The sequence below is a fragment of the Aulonocara stuartgranti genome, assembly GCF_965226115.1.
Source record: "Aulonocara stuartgranti genome assembly, chromosome: 14".
NCBI lineage: Eukaryota > Metazoa > Chordata > Actinopteri > Cichliformes > Cichlidae > Aulonocara > Aulonocara stuartgranti.
Window position 1 is genome coordinate 15,981,878 of NC_138950.1, and position 26,341 is coordinate 16,008,218.

Here is a 26,341-nt window from a genome sequence, read left to right on the forward strand (position 1 = left end):
CATCATGCTATGGGGCTGTTTTTCTGCCAAGGGGACAGGACGACTGATCCGTGTTAAGGACAGAATGAATGGGGCCATGTATCGTGAGATTTTGAGCCAAAACCTCCTTCCATCAGTGAGAACTTTGAAGATGAAACGAGGCTGGGTCTTCCAACATGACAATGATCCAAAACACACCGCCCGGGCAACAAAGGAGTGGCTCCGTAAGAAGCATTTGAAAGTCCTGGAGTGGCCTAGCCAGTCTCCAGACCTCAACCCCATAGAAAATCTGTGGCGGGAGTTGAAAGTCCGTGTTGCTCGGCGACAGCCCCAAAACATCACTGCTCTCGAGAAGATCTGCATGGAGGAATGGGCCAAAATACCAGCTACTGTGTGTGCAAACCTGGTAAAGACCTATAGTAAACGTTTGACCTCTGTTATTGCCAACAAAGGTTATGTTACAAAGTATTGAGTTGTATTTTTGTTATTGACCAAATACTTATTTTCCACCCTGATTTACGAATAAATTCTTTACAAATCCTACCATGTGGATTCATGGATTTTTTTTTCACATTCTGTCTCTCACAGTTGAAGTGTACCTCTGGTGCAAATTACTGACCTCTGTCATCATTTTAGGTGGGGGAACTTGCACAATCGGTGGCTGACTAAATACTTTTTTGCCCCACTGTAAGTATTTGAAAACAGAGCAAATGAGCAAATTGCTGGAGAGCAATTTCTGTGTTCACAAAACAATCAGTCCTTCGGTTTCTGTCGAGGAAATAAATGTGTAGAAACGCTGCGGTGAGGAACTGAAAACATGTACAGCATTTACCATGTTTTACCATAGAAATATAATTAACCCTTTAAAGCCTGAACCACGAGATAATTGCCAGAAAAATCACATTTGTTTTAAAAAAAACTGGAACGTTCATTGAAGCCTCTGAAAATTTTGAAATAAAAAAAATGAATATCAATTTGAATATATGAGTTTTCGCTACATTCGGCATTCGTTTCTTTAAACTGACATAAACATATAAGGGGGTTAAAAAAAAATCACTGATGATGTAGAGGTCTCGAAAACTGACGTATCAAATATGATACACTTGGCGTTACAGCGATAAAACGTATAAACATAAAATATAAGACGATGAGGACGAGCCACTTTCCAGTGGCGTGAGGGTGTGAAGGGCAATTTGTTTCTAGGTCTGTGTGGTTTAAAGGCTCGGGATCATGAGCTGCAGTCACAGCCTTTATGGAGCTTTTTGCACGTTGGATTTAAGGAATATTAAATGCATCAGTTTTCTGTTAATTTGATCAGTTTGTCATCTGTAAACATTCAAATATAAATATTTTTAAAAAGTAAAGAAGTCAGTTGTGCATTTTGTGCTTTGGTTATTAGCGTGAGGTTTCACTATCCAATTAGGGAAAACACATTGTCTAACAGGGTTTTCTGCTCTTGTTTTTTCTCCCCTACATAACTCTGTGTGTCTATTTCGGCAGCTTCCACACATGCCACACATCAGCGAGTGTCTAATGAAAAGGAGCCTGAAGCCCACAGACCTGAGAGACATGACAGTGGGACAGCTCCAGGTTATAGTAAACGACCTGCACTCCCAGATTGAAAGTGAGTTGACCACACGCCCAGAATACAAACAGAATCACGCTGACCTCTGCTTTCACTTGCAGAAATGAGCAAGAGATAAACTGGGGAAAAACATGCACATACATAGTGACCCCTACCCTTTTTAGTGGATGTGAAAGTACTTTTATATATAAGTTAGTCACTTCAGAGAGTTGTACCAGTTAACAGCTTCCCCTGAGCATTTACTGTTACTGCACGGTACACATCATTGATCCCTGTACTGCTGGATGAATAATCTCGCATCTTACATAAAAAAGTTCCAAAAATCCCCAGGAGTCCAAAAGCACGAGTTTGTTTTTACTTACAAAGCAGACTTTCCCCGTTGAAAATGTCTTTAGTTTATGCTTCATATTTTCTGGCACTGAAGGGACAATAGCTGTAACATGTGATATTAAAGACAGCGAGAGCAGCGGGAGTGTGTGTGGTCAGACTGCTGATAAAGTTTTCAGTGGCCATGGTATGAACCCATAATGGGAATTTGAGGGGATCACTTCCAGTGTTTCTTGTAGATTTAGTATCTATTGTTAGGATCACAATGGAATACTGGTATGATCAGTTGTGGTAATTGTGGTGTTTCCCTAGTTTCAGTAGTTTGAATATGAAATTATGCTGTATCATTGTGGTCAGTGTCTGTTCCGCCTCTTATCGATCTCTCCAGGTCTCAACGAGGAGCTCGTACAGTTGCTACTGATTCGGGATGAGCTACACATGGAGCAAGACGCCATGCTGGTTGACATAGAGGACCTCACCAGGTGGCAAAGCACTTTTCAACTATTTATTCACTGCACGTCCCACTATTTATTTATTTTTTTAACTTATAAAAAAGAACGCAAGGGATTCATTCATACGCAGATTTTGCAAACTTCAACGGCTCTCTCAGTGGCTGTAAAAGTCTTTGCGCAACTTCTTATCACATGTGAAGTAGTTCTCCCTGAGAATTGTAAACACTTGCAAGCTTTAATGTCTTAAATGTGCAGAGTTCCCCTTTGAGCAAACATTACTCAAATGTGAGTAAGTAATCCATTTGTAAGGGACTGTTTTCAGCTGTGCATGTAGCTCCTGAAGTAAAACTAATGGTGATGCATGTGAAGGTGAACATGCCACCCAATGCACCTGTGCACCTAAGAGATTTTAGTAGATTTTCCTTTTTTTTAAACCAAAGAAGTTTTTTTACATTTTACACTAAGAGGTCAAGACTTTTCAACTTTTCAACTTAATAAAAAGAACCTCAGCGATCTAACAGTCCCTTATGAGCAAGCACTTGGGGAGACAGAAACTTCCCTTTGAAAGGAAAAAACCTCTGGCGGGCTCAGCAGGTTAGCCAGGGCATGTGGGGATCAGATATTCAGCTTTAGCTGTTGGTGTTGTTCTCTGTGTGTAACCGTTTCTATCTGTCTCTTTGTTAGCGGTCTAGCATCCACAGTTTTCTAAATTTGGTGTGATGATCGATACCAATTTGTTGTCAGGGTGGTACCAAATGCAAAAATCATAAAAACTTTATATTATCCACAATTTTTATTAATCATCTTCAAACTCCCCAATAACATACTAGGCTTTGGGGGACATGAAAAAAAGTCAAGAAACCAATTTGAGTAACTTGTTGTATGAAAGGGCGTGGAGAGAGCAGACTTTGTGTTTTTAGTACGACGCTCTGCAACGTCATAACAGGCTTGGCTCATCATATTGTGACAAAGTTTTAGTGTGGCCCTCGCTCTTCAGGGGGAGTTGCCCTGCTTGAGTGCTCTTGTTTATCTTTGGATTTGTTGAGTCACTTAATTCATCATTTAAGTGTCAATATAAATATAATATAAAACTTTTCTCTTTCCAGGCATGCCGAGAGCCAGCAGAAACATTTGGCTGAGAAAACCCTATCCAAATAAGATGCCCCCCACCACCCCAACCTCCACCCAAGCACCCCCCACCCTAACACTCCCCACCCTCACCTACAATCCGCTTCCCTATGCCAAGCTTAGTCCCCTGCTCCCAAACAAGCTTTCCCCCTCCAGCCATTCCACCTCTGCCCCGCGTCGATCCGAACCCCTCCCCGCTTGTCCTAAGTACTTTGCTCCTCGCTGCTTCCCTGTCTGCTCCCGAACCTCCCCATCTCCCTTTCTGTCCAACTCACTGACTTCAGCGGTAGCAGCAGCACAGAAGAAGGCCGCCCTCGTTCATTCGCTTCTGTGGTTTTCTCCCAGCGCAAAGGACGGTGTAGCACGTCCTGTTTCCTGGGAGAGGAGGCAACTGATTGTGTGTCGTCATGGATTCTGTCCCCCAGCTTCCTGTGCAGTGATCGGCCTCGCTTTGCTCTCGTTTCTTTTTTTAACTTTCTACATTCACCACTAAATTATGACTGTTCAAGCTCAAAAATTGTGGAGAAAAAAACAAAACAAAATAATAGTGAAAAATTTAGTAGAAAGTCAGTCATGAGATTTAAAAAAAGAAGAAAAAAGAAGAAACAACGCTGTATGAGAAAAAAAATCATGGAAAACTAACTTCAGACCATTTTAAGTTGGACGGTAATTTAAAAGTATTTCAGAGTCGACCCGTTTTTATTCTGCACAAATGGTCGTTTTCAGCTGATGAGAAATGTTCGTTTGAAGGTGCTATAAGAGTGTAAAAGGAAAACATGCCTGCCTTGTAGTGGAGTTGTAGATTTTTTGGTAATACGTTCACTCTAATTGCTCTTCAACATTTTGTGAATGTTGATTTTCTGACACGAGTCATTTTAAATGAATAAGTGTGTTAATATTGTTTTCATCCTACTGTATTCAGATACTTTATTTGAGGGAAGAAATGTTTATGTACAGATATGTAAAATAAAGAATAAACTTTGTTTCATATATGGCGGTTTGCTGTGCACTTCTACTTGCTGCTTTTGCTGCTGCTGCATAACATAGAGATGAAATTGCGCTTTCAGTTGAGCTTCCTCCTTGAGTGCAAGAACTAAAACCTCACAATAGCAGTGAGAGTATATGACATCACATCACACGTAGTATGACTCAACTCCCTTTTTCGGTCTTGCCTCATCATGACACTCGTAGTTCTCACTACGAGGGTTATTGGGGTTGCGTTTCTGCTCTTAAAGGGACTTCATATCAATTTGGGCAACCCCTTTTGGGTCACATTCAGGGATTTTTGTTTCTCAAGAAAAAGGACAGTTTGTGGAATTAAAATATTTAACGAATGGCCACTTGTGGTCCAGTGAAAGGTAAAAGGATACAGAAATAGTTCTATATGACTTGTAGGTTTGGTAATGAATACAGTGTTTTTACTTGGAAAATCTCCCCTTCTTACTCTCGGATCATATATCTGAGCATATGTTGTATTGTATAAAGTGAGTGATGGTAAGTTTAAGTCTGATGGTCCAAAGACAAAGGCCAGGAAACTCCTCTCAACCACACGATGACCACAGTTTCAGAGAATGCACTTCCCTTCAAAAGTGGGTAAGCACAGTAGACGGCAGTTTCTGAAAACGAGTGAGAGAGGAGAACAAAAGTAGTGCTTTGTGTGTTTCAAAATTTCACGTTACTCTCATTTTGAGTCTTGTGTAATTCTCCGATCCTCTGTGGATAGATAGAAAGCAGAACGATAGCTCATAGCATAGACAGCATCTAAAAAGAGTTCAAAGTTAATTTGTCACATATGAAATAGACATTAAAACAGTCTCACCTTCACTGTTGTTCTGGAGGTTTTGATCATATCCACAACCTTCCAGGGTTAGCGTTAGGATTAGCCTCAGTGAAATGTGTATTTAACACAGGTTAAATACACATTTCACGGAACATGAACACTCATCTGTCTGTTTCATCTTTTTTGTTATTTCATGTAAAACATGAATAAATAAAAATGGATAGATTAACTTTCCTTTCACGGAAAAGTAAAACCAATTTAAGAGAATTTATTTAATTAAATGTTTCAAGTAGTAGGGTTATTTAACAGTTAACTTTGATATCCAAACGCCACCTGAAAATTATCTTCTTGTAAATAATACCTACAGTCACTGTGTCACGACACAAAACTATTTTAAAAACTTGCAAATACGCAGTTCAGAACTACATTCATGGATACTGGGAGCATTCATATCATTTGCTGGAGTGGTTAAAAGGTAATTTATAAGTAAAAAGGAGCTGATATATATATAGAACATAATCTAAGTGTAGAAGAAAGTACCCATTCTGAAGAACTTCTCTTTTAAACTTTTTCTTGGACTTTTATTCAATTCAATTTTATTTATATAGCGCCAAATCACAACAAAAGTCGCCTCAAGGCGCTTCATAGATACAGAGAAAAACCCAACAATCATATGACCCCCTATGAGCAAGCACTTTGGCGACAGTGGGAAGGAAAAACTCCCTTTTAACAGGAAGAAACCTCCGGCAGAACCAGGCTCAGGGAGGGGCGGCCATCTGCTGCGACCGGTTGGGGTGAGAGAAGGAAGACAGGATAAAGACATCCAGTGAATTAATTCTCTGTCCCTTAGCAGCATTTTAGTATCATACTGGTGGGACTACATTGTCAGGCGGCTACACTGTGTAATTTAAATGTTATTATTTAATATTTTATGCAAAGAAACTGTAGCTTTAGCCGATATTTCTCTAATAGATTTGATAAACAGCGCTATGGCCAGGCTACCGTGTTACCCTGCCCTGTGGGGATTGGTTGGCATTGCTCATTGTTTTCCAAGTTTGAGCATGAGTGAAAACAAAGCAGACATAAACCACAACCACCTCCTCCTCAACACGAGGAAAATAATAATAATAATAATGCCACCTCCTCTTCATTGACGTTATCAGTCAGTTGGTCAAGAACATGCGTAATTAGTCATGCCTGAATGGACACCCGGTTGTATCTGTTGGGGAGAACGTCCGTGGAATTAATTACCACAAGTGAATGAGGCGCTTACTCACCTAATGACAGTCCACTGACAATTTACCACCACAGACCACAATGTTGGTTTGGCCCCTGCTATGATTAGTTTACTATCAGCCGCTCCTTTTTACCAACAGTTGGGTTATTTTATTTCTGTTTTTTATGATTTATTCTGCATCCAGGTCTGCAGGAAGCAATAACTGTGCACCTCACAAGCACAGACTGCTGCAGTGAATAAAATGGTACACGTGCACTGCATCTTTATAACACTGCACACTTTCTGAGAACAGGCTGCGCAGTGCATGCGCTTCAATGTACTGAAAATTTTGCTTAAAAAACTAATTTCCCTTCATCGTCATCCATCCGTGTTGTTTTGATTTGATGCAAATATGCAAACGCCGTCACTTGACTATACTTTGATATGTTGTGGGTAGGGCGTCGTCAGCTTCCAGGACTGTGGGCTATATATAGTCTGAAAGTAAAGGCACTGGACATGGATGCTGAACGAATCTCAGCTTGTGAGTATATATAGTTTATCGAAAGTGCCCCTCATAGATGCTTCTTGTCAATCTGCAACAATCACATCGGCAAACTCCTTGTTTATTTTCCCCTAATATAAAAAAGATCTCAACGATTACCTCACTAGAAGGCTATTCATCATTGTGGACTTTTTTACACCTTGGTACATAGGAAATGCTCTCATAAATCGCGCATTAATTTTTCCCAGAGCTGGGTATTTAAGACTATTAATCAAAGAGAGAGAGAGAGAGATCTTTTGTTTTTCTTTCAACCATACAAAAAATTACATAATGATGTATGCTTTTAGTTTTAGTTAAGGGAATCCCCCCCCCCAGCTATTAAGTATATAAACCCCAGCATCATACGGAGACTGAAACAGTGCTGATTTACCAAGCTCTGACCAAGTTCCCTATCTGATCAGCAGTCTTATGGCGAACATTCAACTATGTAAGTCAGATAGGCTGTTATTTAAATTGCTCTGTTGCGTGCTCGTGCAAACTGGGTGTCGTAATGCCCGTGTAGACTCGTGCGTTGACGGCTGTTTCTCTCTTTCCTTGCAGACGTCGCCAGCTGTGTGCTGCTGCTGTCCCTGAGCTGGCGCACATCCGAAGCTCTCCCGGTGCCCGCACCGAGCCCGGGGACCGGCGGTCAGTGCGCCGACTTCTACAAGATGCTCCTGCTGAACATCTCAAAAGCTCTGGACAGCGTGAGTACAAATCTCAGCAGCGTGTGATTTTTGCTTGATTTTCCTCCCTTTTTTTTCTCGGTATCTGTGTCGTTTATCCGTGATTATTCTACTCTGTAGCAATAATTTCTTTACTGTGTATTACAGATTTATTTGAGTGATGGTATCCAATCGGAAAAAATTGAGATGAGGAATACTGGGGAGACCGTACTGGCCTGTGCACCCACTCTGACTCAGGTGAGCCTTTTCTCAAAGCAGCACAGTTTATGGGGACAGCTGACAGCTGTCATAATTTCAGTTCAGCTTTCACTGTGTTTTAATTGGTTGGGCAACTTCAAATGACTGTAGTGTAAACATTGCTGATTTTAAATGTCTGTTTGTTTTCCTGCACAGAACTTAGGTTGCGTGACACAAAGAAATTCTTCCTTCAGTGAGGTCAGTGTCAGACACACTGTATATTCTATAAAAAAGAAGCTATGATTCATATGCATGTGTTGGTATTGTAGCTGAAACTGAACGGGGTTTTCCCATTGTTTTGACAGACTGAATGTCTGAAGAACATAAAGAAGGACCTGCTCTACTATCACGAAGCGATTGCATCTTACCTCACAGGTCCTCTCAAAAATGGTCCAGAGGAAATTAGACTTCTGAGCCCAATCGTGGAAATCACAAAGAATCTCACAGAGGTGTGTTTATCTTGTAATTTCTTTTTTAAAATTGAGACATCGAGACTTCAAGGTGAAATAGTTTGAATCTCCTGGGAAGTACTTGTCTAACTAAATATTCCTCGGTTTATACAGAACTGCTTTCCGCAGCTGGACGTAGAGAACCTGCCCTCAAAGGTATTTTTATATTCTTTGTTCCATATTTACACCTTGTCTTTCAGTCTTTAGGATCACTGATCTTGAGTATTTGGGGTTTCTTTTCCTGAGACCTTATTGTCCTGCATTCACACTCTATCCTCTCCTGTTGTAACAGGATGCCAAAGTGTGGGGCACTTTGGCAATCCAGTCCTACAACAACCGGCTGGAGATGAATAAGATGATGAAAGGCTTCCACATCAGAGCCATCACTATCAACCGAGCCATTGGCTACATCTCCTCGGGAGACCACAGGAAGTAAACGTCCTGCAACCTCTTCAACTTCAGCCTCATCAAATAATAGCACAACAAATATCAAATCTCTATTATCACATCAGAACAAGCTGTCCTAATTAGTCACTACCATCTCTTTCAACTACTGACCAAGTTCTACAATGTACCTGCTGCACAACTGTCTGCACTGAAGGAAGTTTACTCAGGCATAAGCTAGCTGGTTCAACTCCAGTATCTTCATTCAGTAAGTGCTGAAGAATGTTCAAATTATCGTTACGCTTAGGCGTGAGTTATAATGATTTTATTTATTTATTTATTGCATCTATTTATTTATTTGATCTCCAGTTGTATTATTTATTGTTATTTAAATAAAGTATTTTGTTATCAAGCATCAAAGTTGAAGTGATTTTGATTGAAACTGTTCACCATCAGTTAGAAGTTAAGAAATGCAGTAAAAAAGAGACATGTAAGACACTTTCGGTTGTTTCCTTCAGTCAATAGCGCTTCGTTATTTCATCTCTTCTGCCAAGGCTACTGCCTGTTTCAAAATATACAAAAAGTAAATGAAGGGAACACCTGAACAATCTTAACTTTGATTTTTGTCTCGAGCTCGAATCCTACCCTTAAAGAACAGATGATTTTGTTTTCCACAGTATTCAGTTCTTCATGATCTGATTTGTTTCCTTTTATTTGAACAACGTTCTAATAATATTACGTAAAAACTAAGCAGCTGAAACTTGGTGAGACACGATCAAAAGCAGGAACTATTCTGTTTTGGTGTGAATTCGGATCACTTTCCTTAAAATGATGAAACAAACAGTGATTTCACTTGTTTTATGAAAAGTCTTTGGAGATTCTGACATGGTTTAAAAAGAAAAGGAAAAAACAACAACAACAAACACATTTGTAACAGGGATAAATTGGACTGTTAGTGGTATTTTTCTTTTAAGGAAACAACCCTTTTCTCTGAATGAAACATTGTGGTTTTCTCAAATAATGTTTACAAAAACATTTGCAATTGGTACCTGAAAGATTTCCACAGATGTTCCTGCTGATTTTATTGTACTTAATCGTACCTGAGGTCTAGATCTGCGAAATAATCCTCAAAAAACTGAATTAAAATATACGTTGCTTAGTTTTAGCTGCACTCACACAGGTAAAACACCTAAATTTATCCCTGAATCCCAACATGCTGCATTTTTGTTTTTCATAAAGATTACACATTTGGGGGAAAAAAAACAAAAAAAAAAAGAAAAGAAAAGAAATGCATTCAAGCCTCCGGAGGGCAGGACGTGATTCCCAGTTAAACATAATCAGCATCATTTTCTGGTCCTCGTGCACAGCTGTTTTACAGAGTCACGGTTATCGCATCAAATAAAGGACATGTAGACAAAAAACAGACATAACTGGCTTTAAAAAAACACGAGTGACAATGAAATGGAATCTATTTACAGGAAATAGTGCGGACAAGTTTACAAAAACACAAACTAGTTTCATAGTTCAGTCTGTAATTCTGTGGACAGTCATTTTCACGTCCACGTGATATAATGCCTAATTGTTTTATAAAAATTCCCACAAGCCCAACATTCAAAAGTGAAAGAACACACACAAATGGATGGATTTTTCCAGATGTCTTTGCAGTTTCAACACTGCAGCACCAAACATTTACATCTGTTACTGGCTACATAATTAGCTACTAAACATCTCAATGACCTCTACGCCTCTACTGGTCATTTTTTTTACCTGCTTAAATATAAAGGTAAGCTAATTTATTTCTGTATCCTTAGATACAGCACAGTTGGTTCTGTACTCACCACAGAACCCAAGAAAACTACAGCTGACCTAAAGAAGGGAAACAAAAGGAAATGATTCCTTTTTATGAAATGCAGAACTATAAACAAATCAGTTTCATATCTAGAAAATATTCAAAGAGAAATGCAAACTGAAGGGAGACGTTAGCTCTGCTCTGTTGTGTTCCTGAGATCGTTTCTTCCCGCCGATGATATCCAAGAGTAATGGAATTCATTTTCATTTTCCCTTTCACTTTACCGCTTCGTTAACCATCATATCTGAAAACAACAAACAACAAATAATGAATTAAGATTCTGTACCATCCTTTGAGTTTGAATTTTCAGTGCTCTTCACCTAAAGAGTGAAAGAGCTGCTGAGACAGTAATATTTGTACTGCAGTACATAGAATCGGTGGGATTGTCATGCATACTTTATTTAGGTAAGTAGCAAGAAGTTTCAGCTCATCGCAAACACAACTACTCTGATGAGTTGGCCTCTGGGAGCCTGTCCCATTCTACGGTTCCTGGAAATGAGCCTTTTGTATTTCGGGTTCCCCTGTCCTAACCGTGATGGGTTTTAGAACAGTTTTTTGGTTAGATGCCTGAAATAAAGTCAGTGACTAACAGAAGCTTGGAGTATTTTTTACAGTTTGTTTTAGAGTAAAAGTTGTTCGTTAACAAGCGGTTTCATGATCCTTCAGACATTCACGTCATCACACTGAACATGCCTAAGTTATAAACTCCGATGTTAGGATTTTACTTTTCTCCAAGAATCGCAAACTTGCGAGCCTCATTTGGTAAAAGATCTTAATTATTTACACCTATTAAAAAGTAAAAATATACTAAAAGAAAAAACCCAAAACACATAAAAGTACAAGAATTGGTCACGATTGTCTTGCTGAATGAAACATGTACAGTCATAACCTTTTATTTCCCAGTTTTGTTTTGCAATTATCCACGAAGTGGAAAAGTCCCACTGTTTTTTTTGTTTGTTTGTTTTCAAAGGGAACCAGGTGTGGTCCTCAGTCCCAGGGTTAGCCTACAAAAATACATCAAATAAAATATGTCATCTCACTAGTACTGTATTTTTCTGGGCTTTTGGTGTATCCAGGGGATATCTGGACTAAGATTTTCCTTTCCACCAGCTAATATTTGTTTGACTAATGCAGAAAAACAAGATAAATCATCAGCAGACCATAGCTGATGGTTATCTGATGCATTTTCTCAAATGGCATCCATCTTTTGTGCTCCGTGGAAAGGACTGTTTATCTGCATGTAACCGAAGCTTGCTCAAACATTACCAGCTTATGCATACTGATAACAAAAGGCTTGTCCCTTTTGTACAGATTCTACATGAGCCTGTGCAGATGGCTATTTGTATACACTGCTCTAAAAAATGAAAAGGAACACTTTTTAATCTGAGCAAAGCATCAAGTCAGTTAAAGTTCTGGGATTTTGTCCTGGTCAGTTAATCAGCAGAGGGTGTTGTTAATCGGTTTCAGCTGCTTTGGTGTTAATGAAATAAACAACAGGTGTTGCAAGAGGAGGAACAATGAGACAACCCATAAAACAGGAATGTTTTACAGGTTGAGGACACTCGCATTTTTTCCCTCCTCAGCTAGGGTCAGTGTCACCGCTGGTAGCAGTTGGCCATACCTGGACCCAGCAGGTCAATACGTGCCTTTGCGATTGACCGGCAGAGTCTCAAGAGCATGGAGGAGATTCCAGGAGACTCTTATTTAGCAAGCTTACCCTGAGCACGTGTGAGAGAGGCTGGAGAAGCCGCGGAGAAGGTTATGCTGCTTTTAACGTCGTTCAGTTACCCGTTAACCGGTTTGGTGGTGGGTCAGTGATGGTCTGAGAGACGCACGAACCTCTGCAGGTTAGGCAACGGCACAATGACTGCAGTTAGATATCAGGATGAATTCCTTGAATCGTATTGTCACACCCTAGACTTGTGCAGTGGGTACTGGCTTCCTCCTGCTGCCCGATCACACGTGGAGAGGCTATGTAGGTGAATGCATTTATACCCCTGACTCGCTGCCTGACTAAATCCAATCGAGCACCTCTCAGGTGTTCAGTGATGCCCTAGTCCAGATATGGGAAAAGATCCCTCAGGATACCAAGCATGTGTGGGTCATACAAACTACTTCCTGTAATAAAATTTTGGTAACACAGACTAGTCTGCTGGATTATTTTTTTACTTTGATTTTTGGGGTGTCCCTGAATTCAGCCCTCTGTAGGTTGATCAGTTTGATTTTCCATCTAACAACAATTTGATTGGTTGACTTTTACATGCCTGCTCTTCACGAGCATTCATCACCATCTTAAATTGTTTAGGTTTGCAGTGTTGTACCTTGTAATGTCTGATGAACCTCATTTGGCAAGTCATCCAGCTCCTTCACACTTTCCAAAAGATTCCTAGCCGTGGCTTCTCCCGAATTCCTGTTCTTCCACATCAACAGCATCTTCAACTTCTGCATGGTCACATCTGTCTCTGCTGTCTGGATATTATCCAGCTCCTTGGAGGTAACATCTAGAAAGATAGCCACCTGTTTCCACTCCTTCCCGAGCCGCTTGGCCACCTGTAGCAGCTGCTTCTCTGACATGTCCTGGCCCTGAGTGGCCGCTGTTTTCACTCCATCTGGAGAAAGATGCACATAAACACATGGGTATTTGTTTTTAGTAAGATTTTAGGCATATCTGGAATAGTTCAGGTGTGAACTGTTGACTTGGCCATAAAGTTGTTCATGAAGTTTTGCTGAAATCACAGTCAGACACTTAAAGATACCTGGCTCGTCTTGCATTCGAGTTCTTTTAAAGGCTAGTTCGTCTTCTGAGGGGCTGCTGCTTCTCTGTCTGCCTATTTCAGAGACAGATATAACATCAGTTAATGTTTTCAAGCTAAAAACGTGCTAAAGTCTAATCGGATTACAAAAAAGTGAAAGAGCCAGCATACTGTTTGTCCTTTTCCGCGGCTTCTTCTCAGTGTTATCCACACAGTCACCTAAGGGAAGAGCAAAAGATGGACGTGGACCAGTGAATCCTTTTTGGTTTATTCGGTTTTCGGTCAACATAAACACAAACTTCCAAAAGACAAAAGTGTCTCCAAAGTAAGACTCATGCACCGGTACCTTCTCTGATGGTAGCAGACCATACAGTCTCCTCAGTGTTAATCTCTATGAGAGACAATTTAAATGGAGGGTGCTGCTCAAAGAAAGCCTCAAAGTAGCCCTTCATCTTAGTGACTGCAAGGGTGAATTTCAGTTCCTGTACAGAGACACACAGACACAACTTAGCTGTGTAGTCAGTGAAATACAAAAGCAAAATCTTATAAATGAGATCAAATCAAAAAGCACCTTTGGACGAGTCTGAACTACTTCTAGCTCTCCTGCTATTTTTAGATCTTTCTGTGGAAGTCCAGTTCTAACCAATGTGTCTTGTGCAGACATCAAACTTCACTGTCAACCTGGCGAGACTTTCCCGTCGTGGATTAGCAAAGATAATGAAAGCTGGCTTTCCAGCTATGGCCAACAGACCAAGTAGCATTTTCTAGTTAAAGAATCCACAGGAAAGGAACATGTTTGTCTTTCTTTTAGCCACCCAGATATTCATCAGGTTGTTTGTTGTAAATTTGTCATTGCAGACTCTAATGCTACTCTAATCTCCTCAAGTATCTGAGGGAGAACATTTGATGAAGTCTTCTTCTCCAAAAAATAATATTTCGTATTAGAGTCACCATTTTTGCACCAAGGAGGAGAAGATCCAGCTTGCCTTGCTGGCTGAATGTGGACAGAATGGGACTAACACTGAGCAATCAAAAATAGCAGCAGTGCTGGAAGCCGCCCTGAGGTGCACAAGGAGATCACATTGAAAGCCCAAATTTAAGACGTGTAAGGTTTTTGCTTTTTGATCCACGTAAATTGCAGATTTGTTGAGAGACACACACCTGAGGTTTGATGTCTCCCTCCGGCTCGCTCAGGAGACGATACGTTCCCTCGTCCAGCTTGCACGTGGGAGGCTTTACTATTTCAATGTAGCGAGTCTTGTAGCCCCGCACCTGATTCTTTATATCCTAGTTTAAAAAAAACATAGCTGGAGTTCAGTTTGTAGGCAACGATGACAGAGAAGTTACTAAACTGAGGGCGTCTCATAAGGACTCAGAGTTCACGGTGAATGACGGTAGGACAGAGCGACGGGAAAACAGCAGCAATGGAAAAAAAGACATCATACGGGGAAAAAATAATCAATGCATTTTTAGAAATAGCCCTTTTTTTAGGTTATAATAAATGAATGACTATTCACCAGCAACATCCTCAAAAACAAACACACATGCTCACAAAACCACAAACACTTCCTGAGTGAGTTCAGTAGTTCAAGTTTTTAAAAAAAAAAGAAAAACACCAACAGCTTTACAGCTTTAATGTCATGTAGCTGTCATATTTACACGGTACACTTACAGTAACACAAACACTATTTTGGCCACTGACATTTTTCTTTTATTTTGATATGACTCTTTGTTTTAAGAAGATGAATACTCGAATCATTTCCCTGCACAAACCCTGCGCTTCACTGTAAATAACTAAATGACAGTTGGTTTACTAAGGCCGGTAGCACAAATTGTAGCTGAAATACAAAATCCTGGAAATCTGCACCATTGAAGCTGTTGGCAGTTCGACTAATTAACAAAAAGTGGAAGCTACATTTCGAACAAATTTCTACAAAATTTCAATGGTGAGGTATTTTTCTGGAGTTTCGTCCAGAAAGAATTGGCCGTGACTGAAAAACACAAGGAGACTTTTGATGGTCTCATGAATGGAATATTTCTGTGTGCTGCTCCTGCAACGAAGGTATTTTTGCTGCAGTTTTATTTTTGAACTCTACTCAATGTAAAGAAAAATTCCTCAATTGAAACACAGAATTTACTTTTCACTTTAAGAGAAACATCATGAGAAGTCGGTCAAAGCGTTGGCCGGTCGTGTTCTTCTAAAAGTGGGCAGTTAACGGTTTTATATCTATACACACACATACATATGCATTTTCTATAAATGTGAAACTGATTACTGTCCTCAGTCGTCTGGGTTTAGCATGTGCATTTGTTAAACGTGTGTTTGTGGTCAGGCATGATCAGAAAATAACCTTGTGTAACCATGTGCATGCTGCGTTAGTGCAAGGTAACTGCAGTATTTCGTTATGGAACAGAAACAGATACTGGGAGGGGAAAGAAGTGCTGAATCCCAGTTACACTTTTAAGAATGAAAATAAACAAGGCACTTTTTTTAAATCGTGTCACTAACAATTGCCAATGCCCGTTTCAAAGAAGTGTGCTCTAACTGGATGTTGTGGAAATGAAGACAGAGATAGAGAAAGAAAACAGGATCCTGAAACCCGAGGAGGGTTTGGTTAAATTTGACCAAATTTCCAAAACCATATGTCAGGTTTGGAAATACACCGCAAGTCTACTGACAACCAAAACAGAGCTGGTTGGAGATCTTTCTAAAAAAACACCACTTACCTTGATGTCAGACGCACTGTTTGTGCCCAGATAAACGTGGAAGCTGTAGCTGTTGTTGTCAGTGGTGAGCTGCTTGTAGACCAGAACCACCCCATGATGCTCTACAGCCTGGCTCGTCTGAATGATGGGACCAACGGGCGATAGGGACGTCACATTCCACTTAACGTGGCTCCCTGAGTGATCCACTGTAGGCTCGATGACTGGACGGTTGCCCTTTATGTGCAGGACACTGAATGTCATGTCATTGTCAGTATCTGTGATATAAGACAGAAAAACAACATTTCACATTTAAACTGAGTAGTTATTGTTGTACCGAGTCAGAACTCTTGCTTCATTCACACAGCGTAAATGTGCTGGGTGAATGCCCTACGAGCTTACGAGCAAGGCAGATGGAGTGTGGGAACTGGATGGACTTGAGGACAGACGCGTCCTTATTGACTGTGTCCACATTGAAGATGGGTCCAGCAAACTTCCAGGAGTCATGTAGAAAGGCGCCAAACTTGGACCAGGATAAGACAGAGTACCGCACAAGAACGCGCTCGGACGCTTCAAAAACCAGACCAGTGACCGAACACTCATATGTGCCCTCTTCTTCTAGCTGCACCCTGAAAGACACAAACACAGAGTCAGTGATGCTGAGCTATCAGAGCTGAACAAAATAAACGTGAGCATGATGCATGGAGACAATGTTCCACTTACTGCAACCGCCCCTTGGACAGTCTCTTCGGGGTAACGAGCTCACTGCCATGGCTCTGTGAAAAGCAAACAACAGCAAAGCACACAGTAAGGACAGAAACAGGTAAAAGAGTGTGCTACAAAGCAAGATTAATGGCTTAGCAAGCCGTCTCAAGCTTAAAATCAGAGTTTTCTGTGTCATAAAAGTGTTTTTTTTTTCCCAGCTAAAACACCGTATTATATTATGCCAAATATAACCTGGTCAGCAGCAGGTTATGTTCAGAGTTTGGGTTTAAAATCAGCTGAAAGTGCCAAGTTTAGACTGATTCTTCTCTTCTCACAGAATGATTTAAAAACTACTGAATAAAGTACAAACCGTGTGTCTCATTGCCACAGGAATGTGCATGTGTTAGTTTGGTGATGAAGAAAATGTTTTAACGTAGCTACTAAAACAGAGAAAACACATTCGATCGATAAAACTAATTTCACTTTGATCTGCTGACAAACTAAAGCAATCTCCACGTCTCCATTATTAGGCTTTGGAACAATAAGCTTTAAGTTTCAGAGGTCTAATGTGTAGCCGTCACCTTAGAAAGAAACAGCACAGGGAGCGTTTTCAGGGATGTGTGATAAATCCCAAGATTAAGGATTCTCTGCAGCTTTAATCTTTGTCTTATTTTCAACAGTGTTTACAGTGTTTTACATCATCTGATAATATTTCTGATTGGAGTGGGCTGCACTCCTGGGGTAATTTTGTGTGTAAAAGAGTGATATGACCCGTGAAACAATCCTTTTTTCAGGCCTGAAGCTTAATCTGATAACTGCCGCCTTGACACCCGTTATCTCTAACAGGGGTTTCAGGTTTTGTCGAGCCAGCTAACGCACAGAAAGCCTGGCTGTGTTGAACTTTGTTCAGGGTGTAACCCTGTGATGAAGACAGAATTAAGGGTCAGACGAAGTTAAACGGTAGCTGTAAAATCGCATTTTGTCAGATAGCACCTGGTTTCTGAGCTCACCTGTTGGACGGCTTTGCATTTTTCACAGCATGACTTGAAGGGCCTCTCATCTGTCAGCACACATGGCAACAAACGAGAGGTTATTCATGAGCCGGGCAACACTATCATGAGTGCAGCGTAGCGCATTACTTGGCATGGGCTTACCTTTCCCATTTAACACCCCTGCTTCAGGTCCAGCACCTGCCTCTGTGAGGTAAATGGATTCTGATCAGCAACTATCACATGAGAATCTTACAGGCTGAAATCCAATTTTAAGCCTCTGAGATATCCCACAAACAAATTTTGCAGCCAGTCCCAGGGTGTGTGTGTGTGTGTGTGTGTGTGTGCGCGAGTGTGTGGATGTTTGCGAGAGGGTGGAGTGTGTTCAGTTACATTTTAGTTTTGATTCCTTAATTAAAAAGCCAGCTGAATCTGATATTTGTGACATAATTATGTAGTACTACTGCCAGTAAAACACAGTTGTGACCATAGACTACTGAGTCATCGCTAAGGTTTAGGCAGCTCCTACAAGCAGGCACGAACATCTACATGTACACAAACAAGCAAAATAAGAGTTTATTTCCTGGTGTGTCTTACTGTTTATAGAGTCTCCTGCATGGGCTTCTTCATTCTCTGGATAGGAAACAAAGCAAATTGAAGGATTTATAGAAAACTCTTGAAACCAAAATGCAACACATCAAACAGGCACTTCTGTTGACTTTAAACTCATTCATTTAATCAGCGGCAACACGAGGAGCCATGAAGTAGTGACTCTGGTGAGTCAAACAGATCTTACCTTCCTCTTCTCCATCCCTCTCAGTGCCTCCTGTTGAAAGATTAAATGACAAGGAAAAGAAGAAGCAGGAATATTAATGGAAATAGTTCAACTTTTTGCAGCATGCATTCATTTCCTGGGACATCTTTGAGAAAAATCGGCACTTTATAAACAACGCCTAATATAAAAGATACCACTAGCAGCTCGTTAACTTAGCACAAAGGGCAGAAGCAGGGAAAGGTCAAAACCAACTCTGCCCACAGCACCTGTGAAACTCACTAATTATAACAATTTATCTTGGGTTTTTCCCCCCACCTGATGACAAAACTTCAGTACGTCACTGCCCCAGAGTGTCATCTTAGCAACAGTTTTATTCAGATTAAACAACGTGTCGCTTAACGAGTTTTAGAGGAGCTGGAAGAATAAAGAAAAGGTGTTTAAATCTATCCAAAGCAAAGGTGACACTTGCTGTCTGGATATTCATATTACCAAGGAAAACAAGAGTGTGATTTTTCTCATTGTCCTTTCCAAAAAGAAAAATTATTCCATCAAGTTATGAAAATGTGGCTCTCACCATAAGCCTCATCCTCCTCTGAATTGTTGTCTTCGTCCTCTGAGCTCTCGTCGGTGGATGTTCCTGTGTTTTCTGTTCAACAAATCGATGTGCAGAGTATGTGTTAAAAGAATTTATCTTTAATAAAAAATAAAAGAGATTCATGCCACAGCTGGCTAAACATACAGTGCTGTGAAAAAAGGCTTGAGCACCACTTATTTCTTTTTATATTGCTTCCAGGGAGCCATGCGGTCTAGTCTTTTTAAAGTGGACTATGGCGACGGTTCTCCTGGCTTCCTGAAAGTCTATCAAAGATCTAAAAGACCTCATTTTCACTCTAGTTTTGTAACTTTATTTTCAGAAGAATGTTTTTGTTTGCTACAACCAATTTTTAAATTGTATATTTAGGACCTTTGTCACTAGCAGGCAGCCACAATGTTGTACCATCCCTTTAGGTGAATCTACAAAACAAATGTTTACACAGTTCAGCAGACATACAACAGTATTTTGCACCAGCAAGGTGATTCTCAAAGAGCTATTAGCCAAAGATTTGACATATTTCATCATGACGTACTTAAAAACAAATATGAGGAAACTGGCCAAAAGAAGTGGCAGAGCTAGAAAACCATCTATAGCGGATTAACTGTATCTGAAATTCACGTCCTTAAGAAATAAGAAAAAATACTTAAGAAAGGGGAAACAGGAAGAAAAACTTGGGGTGTGCTAAATTACACAAGAACTGCAAGGGCAATAGAGGCAACAAAATTTGAAAGATTTGGTTCAAATCATCATGTGAACAGAAGAGATGCTGTCATAGGGGATTTTTGCCAAAATTGATGGAATTACAAAAGCAGAAAAGTATCATCAGACTTTGATCCACCATGCTATGCCATCTGGAAAGAGTCTGGGGGCACAGCTTGACAATGAAACATATACATGCCAATGTAGTAAAAGCAAACCTGGATAGAAAAACACAGAGTGAAACCAGCATCAGTCATGGACTGGCCCCCCCAGAGCCAAAGAAGAGCTTTGGATGTTCTTCGAGAAGCGTGAAGAAATATTTCTGAACACTACTTGAAGGAATTACAAGAAAGCTGGGTCAGAGAGTTCAGGCTGTGTTGAAGAATAAAGCTGGTCATCCCAAATACTGACTTTCAACTCTATTTTTGCCTCAAATGTAGTATTTCCATGTGTGCTTGAACGTTGCAATAAATTGCTGAACCCATTTCCAATTTTGTAAACAAAATATAAAGAAATGAGGGGTGGCTCAAGACTTTTGCACAGTGCGATATTTGTGCTTACCTGAACCGCTGCTGTCATTTTCTGCCAGATTATCTGTAAACAGATTAGTGAAAACGTTGAGACGGCTGCTGGTTATTTAGAAAAATCTGATGCAATAATTTCAAAATGTGAGAAAATCCAAAAACATTTATTTCCCCCAATTTTATTACTCACTACTACACATATGTCATTGTGATTGTCATTATGGCATCATCACTACTACGGAAACTAGAATACTTTAAATGGTTTGATAATCAACCCCCTCTTTAGTCATACTGCCCAGGACCCTGACAGCTGTCAGAGAGAAAAAAGCTGCTGTTGTTTTACCAGAAAAGCAACCATAATCCTGCAGTAAAAATAGAAACAACCAATAGTATGTAAATCGAGGGAAAGCTAAATTATTCAGACCGTTTCTTCTTCTACTTCCCCCACAAAGAAAAACACCTATTTAAGAGAAAGTAAGCCTCAAGCGCTCAACACTCACATGGTTTAAAAGTCAGAAAAAAGAAAAAAAAAAACTAGAGTGAAGCATGTGATGCATCACAAAAATAAGTACAGGATTAGAACAGGTGCAGCCCCAGTGAGAAACCTCCAGTTTTAGTTTACTTCTAGGTTCGTGCAGTGTGTGGTTTTAATTCATATTAGTCACCAAAAAGCCCTGAGCAGGGCTGAAGTACACCAGCAGTTTTTTATAGATGCGTCATTCACGGCAGCTGAACCGCAGCACCCCGTGAACAAGCCTGTGATAAGTGCAATGCATTAACATTCTGGCACATTTACGTAGATGGGGTCCAGAGGAACTGCTGCTGCTTCTCTCTTCCCAGCAGCACTGACTGTCCGTGGACCGGGCCATGTGGCCGAGCGCCAGGCTGGCTAATGGATGGAGCCCCTCCTCATCTGGCCCAGAGAGTTTTATCTTAGACTAACAAGCAGATGCTGTCTTTGCAGCTCCGCTCACAGCGCCTCCCTCATCAATCTCTCTGTCTCACTTTGCTCAATCTGTCTGCCTCACCTCTCCCTGCACTTTCTTCTCCATGCCTCTCTCCCTTGTCCTCATATGCCTCCTATGGCCCATCTCATTCACTGCAGCTGTTGCTGCTGCTGCTGTCTCACAGCTGAGCCAGCGGGCATCCCTCTTATTTGTCGTTTGGGCATGGCTGCTTCCCTTCATCAGGCTGACAAATAAGGTGGAGAGCAAGTGCCCGCACAGATGCACACATGCAGATGCAATCACAAATATGCAGAGAGTGCTAGAGGCTGTGTGCAACCTCAAGGATTTGGTTAGTATTGAAAGGTGTTAGCTGCCATCTGCTGGCTGAAAACCATAATACAGGAAAAAAAAACAGAAAGAGGTTAATGGGTTCTTTTTGTGACTTATTAACTGACTCATTACTCCACCAGTAGATTTAAAGCTATCAAAATAAGTCAGCTTTGTCAGATCCATACTGGAATTCATGTTTTGGAAATATTATTTGAAAGACTGTAGATGTTTAGTGAATCTAAATATACATTTCTCCTACTTTAAATAAGACTAAACTACCAAACACTGGAAATGTGATATCCAATCCAGCTTCGAGTCAGGATCAGACTGATATCGATTTACAGTGTACCTGATATCAGAATGGTAACATACACTCGCTGGCCAATTTTTAAGTACACCTGTTGAATCGCTTGTAACCACAATCAGCCAATCGCCTGACAACAAGTCAAAACATCTAGGCACGTAGACACGTTCAGGATAACCTGCTGAAATTCAAACTGGGCATCAGAACGAGGAAAAAAGGTGATGTACGCGGTTTTAAACATGGAATAGTTTTTCAGAAACTGCTGATCTTCTGGGGGTTTCCTCACATAACCATCTCTGGGGTTTACAGAGAATGATCCAAAAAAGGGGAAAATATCCACCGAGCATCAGTCCTCTGGCTGAAAATGCCCTGTTGATGTCAGAGGTTAGAGGAGAATGGCCTCACTGCTTTTTGCACCTCGTTACACTCGAGCTATCTGAATGCAAAATGGGCTGCAGCATCATCTCCCCGTTAGCTTAGAACACAGGATTGGACAAACATTGCCTGGTCTGATAAGTCTTACATTCTGCTGTTACATTCAGATGGCAGGATCAGGTAGGGCGAAAACAAGATGAAAGCATGGATCCATCCTGCCTGGCATCAACACTTCTGGCAGGTGTAACATTTTCCTGGTTGGTGACCATCCCTTTATGACCACAGTGAACCTTTTTTCTCCATATTAAAAAGCTCAAATTATCTCACACTGGTTAATTAAACATGACTGTGAGTTCGCTGTACTGAAATGGCCTCCACAGTCACCAGATCTCAAGGTAATAGCGAAACTTTTGCATACGGTGTTACAAGAGATTCAAATCATGAAGCAGCAGCTTTCAAGCCTTTCATGCAAATGATATGGAAACAAGGACAGCAAACAGGAAAGGTGAGCCAGCTGGGAAAATATAACGAAAGGACGAGTAAAACAAAATACAAGAAGTGATAAATAGATGAGGATGCACACTTTTCAAATAGCAAGAGAACAACTGAGAGCTCAAAGAAAATGAAAACATGAAGAGCTGCTGAAAGAGAGGGCAGGAAAGCAATGAACCGGCTGGTGTTTACCTTTGTTCTCAGGTGCGGGGATATCGCCGTCTCTGTAAGGCAGAAGAGATAACATTCAGACAAATATAAATCAAACAGAATTCTCCAGCCGTGTAAGATTCAAAGTGCTTTTTTATTTATTTTTGTTTTTAAAAATTGTGCAGCTGCAGGATCACGCAGTAGCCGATACTTCTCCTTTTCTGTACGGCTGAGTAAATCAGTCAAAGAGGAAGTGTGTGGCTAAACGGCCTGCATCACACTTTCTCACGAAACTCCCTTCTCTCAAACGCTTTCAAAGCAGTGTTGATAGCAAAGGAAAGAGCTGAGGAAACATACAGGCTGGGTCTGTTTCCCATTCAACAACTCAGGTTAGACTCTTTTCATTTATGGCTTTATCATAAGACAGCATCAAGCAGAGCGTAAATATGGCTGTCTATTTTCAGGGCCATTGTGTAATATTATAATCATACAATGTTAGCTGGCTAATTATTGACTTTAAGCACTTTGTTACTTTGTCCTACACATTTTTATGCACATGACAAGTTTTATCAAATATAAGCAAAAGACTGATAAACAGATCGCACCACACTAAACATCACTGCAAGCATCTGCAGTATGGTACTGCTCCTATATTCTTCTTAATGCTGCAATAATATATTCAGTGACAGCACTCAGACTTAGATATTAGATACCAGTCTTCCTGACTGTAAACACCAGCCGGTTCATTGTAAACAAAGCCAGACACGAACGCTGTCCAAGTGTTCGTATATGCTGTGTGAAGACTGGAGCAACCTGTTGATGCAGTCAGAGCAAGACGAAACACGCCTGTTCAAGGGTAAAAAAAAAAAAAAAAAGCCAACCCCACAAGAAGAACGAGTTCACCACCAGCATGTGTTAAAAGAAAAAATAGGTCAGCCTTTGTTTTTTCCTGTCTCACTCTCGCTCTGCTGCAATTATATCCAAATGAAGCAAATGAATCAGGAAGCCTGGATTATTACCAAAGATCAAGAAGTGATACTTTATTTCTTTTGCTTGGCGGCTGTTTCGCCTGATAAGGAGCTGAGGCTTTCCTTTGTTTTTAAACATCTGTCCAGGAAGCTGAACTTTTTTCCTCTCTCTCTTTCTCTCTTCAAGGTCATCTCATCAGCGCCTCTGCCATACAGTCTCACAACAACACCACTGGGGTCATTGCCATGGTAATAGTAGTCATCTCTTCCTGTATGAGTCCTCATGCCTCCTATGATCTTACATGTTTAGAAATTAAAAACATACTCGATAACTCAAACTTCTGTGTGGTTTGTCTGTTTGTTTCTGCTTAAAGATAAAGCCCGGATCATGTCACAGTCGCAACAGCTTCCCACAAACAGCACAGAGAGGAGTGCGTTTGTGTATAGATAAACAACTGTCACATAGCACCAGCAGTGGAACAAAAGAGCCGCCCTTTGTCCCGGTCATTTATTGTCCAGACTTTACTGCTTTTATTGCATTTACAGCAAGTTAGAAATCTCTAATCAAATCATAAAGTGAAAGTTGGCCTTTTCCTGCTATAGCCTCACAAACAAAGCTGGAGTTGGAATAATTTCTATCACATTTAACAGATTCATAGATCTTTAAGGTCTTTTGGCATCTGATCATGTGTTTGGGGACTTTTCCTGCCAGGTGGGGCGTGATGCCGTGCGAGTAACTCAGTAGCTCCGATGACAATGAGTCATCAGTATCACTTCACCTGTCTGTGGCTCACGGATGAACTGATGGTGAATATAACAGAATCACTAAAGACAACTGTATGAATTAGAAGAGTACAGTCGGTTAAAACCCGCCGAATAATATCTCAAAGCATCACCAAGCCGCGTGGGCACTGTCGTGTTTCGCTCTGCGCTGCACTTTAATGTGAGGCTGTGCATTAACGTGAACGAAAACCGATGTTTATTGTGTGTTTTTAATTGAACTAAACTGTTGCATAAGCTTTGCTTTACAGCTTCGGCACGCGCTACCAACTCGCTCGGTGATACGTTGTTGTCACACACAATGTTTAACAACAGAGCGGCGCGAGCGCACAGACACCAACAAAGAGATTTTAAACAGACCGTGTTTGCAACGAGGAAGCGAAAACTAGGCAGACATATATTGTTGTTGTTATTGTTTCATGAAATGCACGAGCAGATGAGCCCCGAAAAGACTACAGCGACAATGACTCCCACTTCCTGTGCGTGGGGGACGAGAGGCGAGATTTTTAGCTCTGCATCCACGCCGATTCGCCCAAAACTGTTCACAATTGAAAAACACAAACCGCCGCGGATCGCGCACAGCAACGCTTTCCACTGATCTAGTAACAACTTACCCATCCTCGAGGTGGCAAGCCGCACCGCAGCTGGCCATCTCCGCCACCATCCTCCGTCTGTGACCCCGTTATGCTTTCTCTTCTTCACTAGCGTGCAGAGGCTGCGCGTAAAAACACCTGGGAGGCAACATGAGCCTCTCACCGGCGGCGATCGCGTTCTGGGTTAAAGGGCTAAGCATTTATTGGGGGAGACCTCTTTGGCTGCATTACTTATTTCACATCATGCGTCCCCCAGAGTGTAGCATTTCCTCTTTATCGAGAAAAAAATAACTCGGTTTGACTCCCCCGGAAAAAGCGCTCACTTTCCTAAAATCCACAAAAAGGAAACATCAGAGTCCCCTTTTGTGCAGCCTAAATGTGGGATGTGTTGCTTTCTTTCACAAAAAAACGTGCTTGTTTGTAAAAAGAAAGAAAAAATACAGACCACAGATCTTCACATCATAGGACCACCCGAATGTCTTTAGAGCAGCGCCACTCTCAGGATCAGTGCTGCTGCGCAGTTATTGCGCATGAATTTGGGCGGGCCTGCAGCATCCCGCCACAGTGCAGGCTTTGTGGAGTCTTGTTGATGATTTACAGCCCCACGCTTAACGCTTATTAAATAAGCGAGCTGCACAACCTGTGCGAAAGAAATGTTTACTGCTGGAAGCCTCAGACTGTCTGAATATGAATAACGGAAGATAAAAACCACACCGCTTAACTTTCAGGACATGCACAGAGTTTCCGCATGCAGAGGCCACCTTTTTGCATGAGTAAGCACAGCAGAGGGTCCCCTGAAGCGATCCCCAAAGATATTGAAAGAGATAGAAGGTGATGATGATGATGAAGCACAGTTAGAGGTTTATTCTAATCATTTATGTAATAAGTAAAACAAAGTGTATAATGAGGATAGTGGGAGCTGGACGGTTACTTGGTTTACTTCAAAATAAAACAGGCATTTATCTGAGAGACGTTCATTGCACTGAAAGGAGCAACCAGCTTCCCGTGATGCAACTAGGTCACTTTTGAGCGGGAAAAAATACGCC

General features: G+C 41.0%; 3 protein-coding genes across 11 annotated transcripts in view; 2 read left to right on the forward strand and 1 right to left on the reverse strand.

Annotated features, from left to right (window-relative positions):
* Positions 1 to 4,463, forward strand: part of schip1 (schwannomin interacting protein 1) — a 240,246-nt gene extending 235,783 nt beyond the window's left edge. For all 7 annotated transcript variants that reach the window (XM_082503656.1, XM_082503657.1, XM_082503659.1 and 4 more), the window contains 3 exons: positions 1,480 to 1,603; positions 2,280 to 2,373; positions 3,450 to 4,463. In XM_082503656.1, the coding sequence (XP_082359782.1) occupies positions 1,480 to 1,603; positions 2,280 to 2,373; positions 3,450 to 3,501 (270 nt within the window). In that variant the 3' untranslated portion in view covers positions 3,502 to 4,463. The remainder of the gene's footprint in view (positions 1 to 1,479; positions 1,604 to 2,279; positions 2,374 to 3,449) is intronic.
* A 285-nt stretch (positions 4,464 to 4,748) lies between these two features.
* Positions 4,749 to 9,506, forward strand: il12a (interleukin 12a). Of its 3 annotated transcripts, none has more exons than XM_082503665.1 (7): positions 4,749 to 4,829; positions 7,570 to 7,715; positions 7,842 to 7,931; positions 8,088 to 8,129; positions 8,237 to 8,380; positions 8,495 to 8,536; positions 8,673 to 9,506. In XM_082503665.1, exons 1-7 carry the CDS (start codon positions 4,805 to 4,807, stop codon positions 8,814 to 8,816), a joined length of 633 nt encoding a protein of 210 aa, XP_082359791.1. In that variant the 5' UTR covers positions 4,749 to 4,804; the 3' UTR covers positions 8,817 to 9,506. The 3 variants fall into 3 exon arrangements, with proteins under 3 accessions (XP_082359791.1, XP_082359790.1, XP_082359792.1); XM_082503664.1 differs by lacking the exon at positions 4,749 to 4,829 and adding an exon at positions 6,457 to 7,008; XM_082503666.1 differs by lacking the exon at positions 4,749 to 4,829 and adding an exon at positions 7,364 to 7,456.
* Positions 9,507 to 9,608: 102 nt separating this feature from the next.
* On the reverse strand, positions 9,609 to 26,032 carry LOC309688166 (uncharacterized protein). The gene is made up of 17 exons (XM_082503663.1): positions 25,317 to 26,032; positions 22,997 to 23,028; positions 20,394 to 20,426; positions 19,113 to 19,184; positions 18,560 to 18,589; positions 18,361 to 18,396; positions 17,929 to 17,970; positions 17,785 to 17,834; positions 16,793 to 16,845; positions 16,472 to 16,698; positions 16,094 to 16,347; positions 14,528 to 14,653; positions 13,713 to 13,848; positions 13,538 to 13,585; positions 13,370 to 13,441; positions 12,935 to 13,222; positions 9,609 to 10,857 (listed from the first exon to the last, which is right to left on the reverse strand). The coding sequence occupies exons 1-17, from the start codon at positions 25,364 to 25,366 to the stop codon at positions 10,829 to 10,831; spliced, it is 1,578 nt and encodes a 525-aa protein (XP_082359789.1). The 5' UTR covers positions 25,367 to 26,032; the 3' UTR covers positions 9,609 to 10,828.
* Positions 26,033 to 26,341: the final 309 nt, after the last annotated feature.